This window comes from Rhinopithecus roxellana, chromosome 21 (genome assembly GCF_007565055.1).
Source record: "Rhinopithecus roxellana isolate Shanxi Qingling chromosome 21, ASM756505v1, whole genome shotgun sequence".
Lineage (NCBI taxonomy): Eukaryota > Metazoa > Chordata > Mammalia > Primates > Cercopithecidae > Rhinopithecus > Rhinopithecus roxellana.
In genome coordinates, this window is record NC_044569.1 from 72682724 (window position 1) to 72693875 (window position 11152).

General features: G+C 39.7%; 1 protein-coding gene across 2 annotated transcripts in view; it reads right to left on the minus strand.

Moving 5' to 3' along the window:
* The window catches only part of SS18 (SS18 subunit of BAF chromatin remodeling complex), a 76157-nt gene extending 70014 nt beyond the window's left edge, over nucleotides 1–6143 (minus strand). Inside the window, exons 1-2 of one of the 2 annotated variants that reach the window (XM_010380751.2) lie at nucleotides 5747–6143; nucleotides 2733–2809 (exon numbers count right to left, since the gene is read on the minus strand). In XM_010380751.2, coding sequence (XP_010379053.1) covers nucleotides 2733–2809; nucleotides 5747–5815 — 146 coding nt within the window. In that variant the 5' untranslated portion in view covers nucleotides 5816–6143. The remainder of the gene's footprint in view (nucleotides 1–2732; nucleotides 2810–5746) is intronic. The other variant, XM_010380752.2, reaches the window with a different exon arrangement.
* Between the last annotated feature and the right edge of the window lie 5009 nt (nucleotides 6144–11152).

Here is an 11152-nt window from a genome sequence, read left to right on the forward strand (position 1 = left end):
ATTAAAGTATACTTAAGACACAAGACAACTAAATACACCACCAGATCCTGCACTGGACACTGGACCAGAAAATATGCACTAATGGGACAACTGGCAAAATTCAAAAAAGCCCTAAATATTAGATAATAGTATTGCACTCTTGATTTTAACAATCATACTCTGGTAATTTAAGAATATGTGCTTGTGTTTAGGAAAAACACACTGAGGTTATTAAAAGTAAGAGGGATTCATATCTGCAATTACTCTTAAATGTTTCTGGAAAACATTATGGGGGAGAAATGAATAAAAAAGCAAGTGGGCTATGTTATCGTTTAAAAACTTCAGTGCAACGCATACAGGAATTCTTTGTACTATCTCTGAAATATTTTTGTAAGTATGAAATTATTTCAAAACAAAAAGGCTTTTTGTTTTTTCTTGTTGTTAGTGTTAAGTAGAAACAGATCTCACTGTTGCCCAAGCTGTTCTCAAACTCATGTCGTCAAAGCAATCCTCCCACCTCAGCCTCCCAAAGTGCTGGGATTTCAGGCATGAACCATCGTGCCTGGCCAAAACAAAAAGTTCTTTAAGACACCACTTTTCAGCAACTAGATGTGCAAAAATATTTTAAAGATGTCTAATATTCACTGCTCACAGGGATAGCTGAAAGCTAGGACTCTAAAAACCTTGCTGGGAGAAAGCAAACCAATACAATCTTTTTGCTGGCTAATATGGCAACTTAGTATGGTCTTTAACCCAGTAATTCCATTTCTAAAACTGTAACCTACGTAAATATTAAAAACAGTATCTATCAACGTGTACGCATAAATATGAACGCATATATGTAAATGCACAGAAAAATGTTTGGAAGGATACATACTAAAGCAACAGAAGCAGTTACCCTATGGAGGGGAAGGAGATAAGATAGTGGCATGTAAAAGGTGACTTATCTCCACAAACTCATACTTCATAATTTTTTTTTTTTACAATGACCATATATGACTTTTTAAATTTAAAAATATTTTTAAACAAAGGGGAAAAAGTAATGGAAACCTGGAATTAAACAGCGGTTAAATCAAATGACAGCAAGAGACCAATACAATGTGAAAACCAAACAAAGCAAGGGCCAAGGTTGGTGGGAGTTATCTGCCTGAGGATACACCAGTGAGGTCTCTAGGAAAGACAGATGCATCCCAAAACCAGGGTGAGAATAGTCAGCCCTCAGTATCTACAGATTCCACATCCATAGTTTAACCAACCATGCATTGAAAATATTCTGAAAAAAAAAAAAAAAATGGATGGTTGTGTCTGTACTGAACATGCAGACTTTTTTCTTATTATTCCCTAAACGATACAGTATAACAACTATTTATGGAGTATTTACATTGTATTAGGTATTATGAGCAATCTAGAGATTATTTAAAGTTTACAAGAGGACGTGAGTAGGTTATATGCAAATCCTACACCATTTTATACCAGGGACACAGGCATCTTGGACTTTGGTATCCATGGGGAGTCCTGGAATCAATTCACCATGGATACCAAGGGTCAACTATATTCTACAGCTGTGTTGACCAATATAGCACCCACTAGACACAGTAAAATATGGCTAATCCAAAATGAGATGTGTTATTAAAGCAAGATACACAATAGGTTTCCAAGACTTAGAACAACCACCAAAAAAAATGTAAAATATCTCAATATTTTTATGCTAATTGTATATTGAAATGATACTATTTTGGAACTAATGGGTTAAATAAAATGTATTACTAATATTAATTTCACCTGCTTTTTACTTGTTTACTGTGTCTACTAGAAAATTTAAAATCACACATGTGGCTCGCATTTGTATTGCTAATGGACAGTGCTGTTCTAAATACTTTTGATAATATATTCAACTCATTCTACCACATCAGATTCTATTAGGGCATATTATTTACTTCAGATACATAGCTTTAAGGTAGAAAGTTTGGTCCTTATGAATGACAATCAATTCTGTATTTATTAGATATAAGCTTTGTTTTCTCCACCACACACATGGATGCAACTCAATATCCCACATAAACGAAGATCTAACTTTTCCATAGATCAGACTACACATATATTTGAAGTCATTATTGTATCATGCAGGGTAACAAGTATAAGAAACGAAGTGATACCCAATCTCCTCCCAAAGAAAGATTTCTTTTATAAATTAACAAGTCACACAAAAGCTTGTACACAAATGTTCATAGCAGTATTACTCATAATTAGTCAAAAATACAAACAACACAAAAGGCTATCACCGATGGATAAATAAAATGTGGTACAGCTGCATAATGGAAAAAAATACTTGCCAATAAAAAGGAATGAGGTACTGAAACATGGTTCAACATGAATGAACCTCAGAAGTATTACACTAAGTGAAAAATGTCAGTCAAAACTGACCACATAGTATATCAATCCATTTATATGAAATGTCACAACAGGCAAATTCACACAGAGAGTAGATCAGAGGTTGTCAAGGGGTGAGGGGCGGGGGGTAGTGACTGCCAAAGGATACCCAGTTTCTTTTGGGGATGTTAAAAATGCTGTAAAACTGACTGACGTAATACCAGCACAACTCTATGAAAATTCTAGAAAACACTGAATTGTACACTTTAAAATAGGTGAATTGTACGGTATGTGAATTATTTCTCAATAAAGCTGTTAGTAAAAAGTAAAAAATTAACCAATACAAAAAACTGAATAAAAAAAAAGTTTCTTATCAATCTTACTGAGAACACTCTGAGGTCTTTCCTTTATTCTGAGAGTCCATTATACACTGAATAAGATGGTTATTGTCATCCAACATCTGAAACAGAATTAGAAAAGGTTTAGCATAAAACTAGTGCATCAAGTAAAATAAAAAACTAGAAAATTCAGAGAGGGAGGGCATTAGTAAATACTGCTTGTACAAGAACTCTAAAGTGTATCCCTTAACAAAATACTGTCCCCCCCCCCAAACAATCATTACATATCATAAACCATTAAGCAAACATGGAAACATAAAAAAACAAAATTTCCTTAAAACGATTTTCTGTTAACGTTGCTACCCGCTGTTACAAAGTATTTTAAAATTCATTTTAATAATAAATATGAGTTAAAGCAAGATTAGTGGATCAGCAGCTCTCTTGCATAAAATTTCATTAGGTACTGTTTAAATCTCTTGTAAAAATATGCCATGCACAGTTCATATGGACAATCTTTTCAATAACTGAGTTTTTTTCCCTTCAGATTTCTAGAAATGTTGCATCTATACAGAAATTGAATCCTCTTGGGTCTTTTTAATATATACGATAGCTCACCACAAAAAAAAATCCTAATTTTACAGCTTTGGAATGATACCGTGTTTAATCAATAAAGTTTTAATATTCCAATTATTCTCCCTCTGAATAAACAAGCCCAGAAAGGAAAATCAGAATTCTTTTATATCAAACATTTAATTACCTCTGCTATCTGTAATAGAAGCTCTGGCCAATTAAGACTAAAGTTAAGAGTCCAAGTTGGCTTTTCATCATTCTAATGGTTTGGATTAGTAAAGAAAAATTCTGTACTTCTCCAGAATGAAATAAATACATGAAAACTTCAGCCCACGAGTCATGATGAGGTAGCTGGCTAGTTTCCAAGTTTTATAACAGCATGGTTTTGTGATTCTCCAATTATGAGATAATAATTAAACATAGTAATTTCTATGCATGTATAATATTTGTTACAGACTTTATGAGTTTACTTCATAATTACGCTGTCTCAAAAGTTTAAGAGGAAAAAGATACCGATTTATCATTCTATCATCTTTTAACAATTCAAAGCAATCTTGGCTTTGAGGGCTCAATAATTCATCTAAGTAAAGTGGAGCTGAAGAAAGAGTACTGATTGCAGCAATTAAAAGGCCAGTTAGTTTCAGTGCCAGTTTTGCCATTTTGAGCAAGTCACTTAAGTTTTCAGGGGCTGATTCAGCTCCAAGATCAAGGGACTCAGGACATGCGCCTCCAGAACCTGCCCCATCCTACCAGGATTCAAAAGTATTAGCACAATACCATAATCACTCTATCTCAATAAAAGGAACATCCATTTAACATTAACTGTCACTTCTTTCTGCACGTGAATCACAATCTTCACTTACTGGGGGAAAAAAACCACTAACATGATCTGCTAATAAATGCAGTTATTTCTTAGATAGAATCATTGCATGACCAAAAAAAGTCTTTAAAATGCACGAATCAAATCCTCAACCTAATGATTTCACAACTTATCTCCAGTATATTCCTCAGACTATTCAACGTCACCATTAAAATATGTGTCTCACATCTAGTATCAATCTCTCCCATTGCAGAATAAGGCACTTAATTTGGAGCCCATGTTTCTGTTCAGCTGAGAATGGAAAATAATTGATCAGCATACTTGGAATTAATCATTATCCATGATAAATATCTTAAGACGTATGTAAGAGAAACTATAGAAAAGAAGAAAAACTCTGGACTTTTCCTGTGTACAAAAATAAAAAAGGTGAACCCTCCAGAAACGCAGTTTTGCGTGTGTGTACTTGGAGCTGTTTGCCAGGCTGTAGACTTAACTCAGAGTACTATATGAAAGCATTGCATTTCCAGGCACTGCCAAGCCCGTTTGTTCATAAAATAAAGCAACAGTTGGGCAAATGTCAAAAGCCACACTACGAAGAACCTGACAGTAAACAGAAACCGATTAGCATAATCTATGTGGTCTGAGTGGTACTAAAACTTGACCTTTTTTTCTATTTTGATCTTTGCTACACGGCATAAAACAAAACAAAAATATTTAAGGTAAACTGCTAAATATAGCAGCAACTTTTGAAAGTCTAGGTCAGTAAAATTTAGAATGCTGCCTTGCTAGTAGGCAACAAGGGGTAGAGGACAATAAAGAACCTTTGTGTTCCGACAGGCAGTAACACAGCAGCGACTGCAGCAGCACTATCCTTTAAAAAGGAGGCAGCCCCCTGTGTATTTATCACGACTTATATTAACTGGTCACGACAGTCGTCTCTACCACTAGACTGTAAGCTCCAGGAAGGCAGGGACCATGACTCACCACAGTCGCCTCAGCGCCTAAAATAGGCGCTCAATAAATATTTGCTGCAGAAGTAAACGAATAGGCAGCGATGCAAAAGGGAAGAAGAGGCTCTGGGGATAACCTCAGAGTCCATGGGGACCTTCCTTGCCCGCTCCTCAGACTCTACTAAGGTTCCCTCCAGCGTTCCCCAAGTTCTCCTGAGAGCTCCCAAACTCGGCTGAGTTTGCAGGGCAGCGACCTGCGCTCCGACTTCCCTCCGCCAGCAGCAACCCGCGCTAGGGTCCGCACGAAGCAGCCGCGGCGCGCGGGGCGGGGCGACGCCAAAGTAACTCCGGAGCAACGCGCGGGGCCCGGCCCGACACACGCCCTTCCCAGCGCGGCCGCAGCCGGGCGCACGCGCCCCACCGCCCGAACGCCGCCCCATCCCTAGAGAAATCAGGCGGACGGTTGTTTGGGCTTTTGTGTCTGTAGAAAAGCGCGTAAACGCGCGAAAGACTCCGAGAAAAACCGGTTCACCCTCTTCCGCCACCAACTCAGGCACAGCCCGCAGCCCTGGTTCCCACACACGGCTGCTTCCCAGCAGGCCCGCCTCCGCCTCCGCCCCTGGCCCGGCCCGGTCGACTCCGGGCCCGGCCCTTCCCCCCGTGTCTGTCTCTCTCAGAGGCGGGAAGGGCCTGGCATCCCCAACCCCGCGCGGTTTCACCTTCTGAATCGCAGCGGGAGTGATCTCCCCCTTGCCTCGCTGCCTCGGGGCTGCGAAAGCCACAGACATGTTGCCGCCGTCACCACTATCGGCAAGTCCCGGGCGCTCCGGGTGAACGGCAAACTGGGGTAGAGACGCCGGCCTCTCGGGCTGAACCACCTCGGGAATGCGGGGAGGGGGGATGCTCCGGGGCCAAGCGGACAGGCGGCGGGGCAGGCCTGAAGGAGGCACTCTGGCCCAGGGACGTCTCGTTTCTGCGCACTCTGGGGGACCCCCAGCCCCGGCCGAACTTTCTTGACCGTCCTCGCATCCCCCGACCTCTTCTTGTGGGCACCCCCTGGCCTTTTGCGCTAATGGTAGAGTCGCGCCCTAGTCCTCCCTCCGCTTCAGCGATTCAGGAAATGGTCCCGCCGCCGCGGGAGAGGGAGAGGCTGGGGCTGCCCCTGTCACAGGAAATGCGAGCGGCTCGAGCCGGCCCGCCCCCTTCGCGCGGTTGCAACTTGCCTCCCCCGCGGCGCTCTGAAGCGTCTCCCCGACTGTCTTGCGGAGAGTGCCCTAGACCTAGTTCAGTTTTTCCAACTTCATCCTTACTTCCGCCCCCTGGCAAGAAGTCGCTGCCCCGAGATGTCCGGGCAGCCCGGAGAGGGGAGGAAGGTCAGGACTCGGGAGTTCGTGCAAATCTGTGGAGCATCTGCCGAGATAGGACAGAGGAGGAAGGACAAGGTGAACGCGGATTCGCTGGTTTAAATGGCTCGGCTACGCCCCAAATGCGCACCTCCGAGTCCACAGTCTCGCACGCACGCACAAAGTCGTGCATAACAATTGGAAAGTAACCCTGACCCGAAACCGGGACACCAAGGTTGTGTCCAGTGCTCGGGGGCAATCGGCCAACTTGGCTGGAGCGGACAGAGAAGAGCTCGCCTCTTGGGACAAACCCTTAGCAGGAAAGTGGGTCGATTTCGTCTGACTTGGCTCTTTGGAATTAAGTTGTGAAACAGGGCATCCTCACTCTCTGTTTTTTAAGAGTACTTACTTAGTGCCTTGTAAATTAGGCCCAAGCTGCTAGGCTTCAAGTCAGTGTAAGGGAAAAAGGCAAAATTTTCAAATTATGGAAGGAACACGGATAAATGTGGATTTTGTGTTGCCATGGGGTTTTAAAGTATTCTGTAAATTTAGACTTGCATATAACACAAAGGGAACCTTTATATGAAGTGTTACACAACGTTAATGAATAATAAAAAATGAATATTTCCATTTTTCATATAAATTGGAAAAATAAAGAAAAAATACATTATTTTAAAAATGTAATCACTTGAGGCCAGGAGTTTGAGACCAGCCTGGGCAACAAAGTGAGACCCCTGGCTCTACAAAAATTTAAAAAATTGGCTGGGTGTGGTGGTGTGCACCTGTAGTTCCATCTACTCGGAAGGCTGAGGTGAGAGGATCACTTGAGCCCAGGGGGTGGAAACTGCAGTAAGCCATGACTGCCCCACCGTACTCCACCCTGGGTGACACAGCAAGACCGTGTCTCAAAAAAAAAAAAAAGTATCAAATAAATGCTTTTCACAAAAATGTCAAGAGTTTCATTGATTAAATCTGGATGCATTGTTTGTTAGACTTTATACTGGAAACCTAGGGTACAATTGTGAAAAAGCTGGGCATGGAACCTCTTCTCAAGGAGCTTATACACTAATGGGACTAACAGACCAGAAACAAACAAATATGTATATATATAAAGTCCCAAGAAAAAATAGCCAAAAAGAAGGGGGTGGGGAACTAACAGAATGACAGGGACACCTACATGAGTTAGTGTGAAAAGTCTTCCCCATTATATTTAAACTGAGACCTAAAGGATGAAGACTCAAGCTGTTCTAAGAATAAAGGGAAGAAAGTTTATACTCCTACTGATAGCAATTATTCTTAAAAATTTAATTGTTGTCTTTCACTATTCTAAGCCTTGAAGAAAACACTCTGGTATAGCTGGACTTAAGGTAACCACACCAAATTGGAAAACTTCTGTGGAATTTGGAAACCAACACTTGTCTACCACTATCACTGTGCACTCAACACCTGGCATGCAGAGTCATGTCTCATGCTTTACACAAAAGTACCTTAGTACTTAGTAGCTAAGAACAATATTTCAGTAGGAAACATGAATTGTAAATAGTCCTACTGCTCCAGTTCTGTGCATTTGGCAGATAGCACTGAAACTTCAAAGGGCAACAAGAAGCAATAGGAACACTTGTCTAATTTCTATATCCCAGCAAAAAATAAATAGTCCAAGGGGGCTTCTATTCCAGGGAGGCACCCGGAGATAGGTACCTTCTTTGTTTAAATTACAGCTTCCCCAAGGTTAGAAAGGTAAATCCACTGAAAACAGGTTACAGGTTGCCCTGAGGTGTTTATTTCTTCAGAGTAGCAGGGTAGGGCCTAGAGCAACCAAAGCCTCCAGGTATGGATAACCACAGTCTTTTCTGTGACACCATGTATGCTGTAAAAATACCATTATTTCTATGTCTGGTCACATGAAATCGGTTGAAAAGCATTGTTCTGTAAGTCCAGCCAGAAAAGAGAACTACTTCACCCTCAAGCTTCCTTGCTAAAACCCAATCAGTCCAATCAGCCTGACCTGGAAAAACAGAAAATTCGGAAAGAGGAAAGATTGAGACTGAAGCCTGAAAGATCTTTCTTAAAATTTGGGGGCCTTTGTAATTTAAGAGTCCTGAGCTAGGGAATACTTAGGGGAACATAATAAGTCCCATCTCACCTGACCATTAGTTTTGAGAGGAATCCCAAGGTAGACTGAGTGGCAGCAGAGTTGGTAGAAGGAGGAGAATAAACAGTCCCTAGCATTTAGTTAAGGAAGTAAAGGAGAATAAATAAGGGAAGTTGGCCTAAAACTGGGAAAGTCCTCTAAGGACTTAAAGGTAAGTCCTTTAAGGCAATCATCTCCCCAACCAAAAAAATCAGTCCCACTATTTAAACTGCTCTTGAATGAGAGACATCCAAAGAAGGAATTCAAGTCACATAACCAAGAGGTAGAAGGAGTTTGGAATAACCCTAAATTGAAGAACGTATACAGTGGATCAGAATAAGAAAAATAATCTGTGTGAACAGTTAATTCTTGATTACTCACACTAATGAATATGAAGTAGGCAGATTTAACCAAAAAAAAGATTTTAAAAAATTGTCCATGTTTGATTTTTATGTTTCAATTTTTAAACTGTTTTATGTAAATCTGTACTCCTTAAAACACACCCCCCCATACACACACACACACACACACACACACACACACACACATATTTGAGGCAGGGTCTCACTCTGTCACCCAGGCTAGAGTGTAGCACAATTTCAGTTCATTGCAGCCTCGACTTCCCAGGCTGAAACGATCCTCTCACCTCAGCCTCCCAAGTACCTGGGACTACAGGCATGCACCACCATGCCTGGGTAATTTTTGTATTTTTTGATAGAGACCGGGTTTCACCATTTTTCTCAGGCTGTTATCGAACTCCTTTACTCCTGGTCTCGATCCACCCTCCTCGGCCTCCCAAAGTGCTAGGAGAACAGACATGAGCTACCACACCTGACCATGTATTCCTTAAATATATTTTTATGAACTGACAAAGTGAAGTGCTCCTGTAATATGTTCAATATTTAGTGAAACTATATAACCATGGCATTAAAAATTATCTTAATCCACAAAAAAAGGTACGAATAAATAACTAAAATAATTTGGCTTTCATACAAGCATTTCTTTAATATGTATGTTTTAGAATTAATAGAGTATCTGTACTACCAAATGTGCTGGTATTTTAAGCCCCTGAGCTGTCATAAATTTTTAGAATACATTGGGAAGGCATAGACCAAGCCTGTCTGCTCATAATTGGGCTCAGAGCAAAACCCCTCAGGTAATATCTTTCAAAATATTTCTGTTCACAGTCCCTGTGGCATTTGATGAGTCAATTTGAGTTGTGGCTCCCACAGATTTCAAGACCATAAAGAAAGAAGCATACATCTATATATTTATTTAATCATTATTCAGGCAAGAACAAATCACCCTTCTCAATTCTCTGTAAAGGACTTTTATTTTTTATATTATGGAAGATTTCGTTCAAAGTAGACTATAACAAAGCCTATCGGAGGCATTTTCATCTCTTCTTATAGTATCAAATATAGAATGAATTAAGTATGAACTGAATCAATTATATTTTTTGGTTCAGTGATATAGAAAAGCATTGCTTTAAAAAAAAAAAAAAAGTAATTCCTATAGAAAGCTTTCACTCTTTGTGAAAGATGCATAGGTTTGGAGTTCCCAGTTCTTCTCCCCATGGCATAATACTGGACAGGTCACTTCTGTATCTCACTGGACTTCCTGAAAAACAGCTGCCATATCTAAAAAGCTATTACAAATAATGCTTATTTATTTAGCATTTATTACGCACTAGCCTCTGTGCCTTACATTAGATCCTTTAATTAAGCGATTACCTTCCATTAGATCCTTTAATTCTCAATTTTAACATATAAAATGTGTACAAATAAATGGGATATTGTAAATTACTAAACAAGGACAAGATTTGTAATATAATAATATGGAAAAATGGACATTTTAGGACTATAATCCAAAGTACTTGATAGGGCAGTCTACCCTTGGAAAATCTGCTGACCTTAAATATCAAATGTTCTTTTTTCACATTTAGCATGTTCTGTGCCCTTGTGCATGATATGCAGTTATTCTGCACTTAGTAAAACAATGTTACTGTTCTTGAACTATTTCACAATTTATAGAGAGGATTATATTATCTGTTAACTAATTTCGCCATGAATGGGTGTAGTAGGCAGAATAATTTCATCACCTTAAAAATGACGACCTCCAAATCCAGAACCTGTGATTATGTTAGGTTCCATGGCAAAGTGGAATTAAGGTTTTAGATAGAATTAAGGTGGTTAATCAACTGACTTTGAGATACTGTGATTAATGTGGATTATCCAGGTGAGCCCAATGAAATCATAAGTGTCCTTAAATGGGAATCTGTGAGGCTGAAGAATCAGAATTAGAGAGAGGGCATCTTGAGAGAAAGATTTGATTGGCCCTTCCTGGCTTTGCTGACATCGTGATTTTAGCCTAGTGAGGCCTATTTCAGACATGTGACTTCCAAAACTATGAGATTAATAAATATGTGTTGTTTTAAACCACTGAATTTTTCGTAATTTGTTAGATGAGCAATAGGAAGCCGATACAACGTTGTTCTCCAGTATATCATTTATGTTTGAATTAGACATTATGCAGTAAGAATAGATAAATTATTAAATATATTACAAAATATGGTGTCTTAAACTAACCTAACGATTATATTTATTATATGTTTTCCTTAAAAGAAAAATAATATAATATTGTGGAGTTTA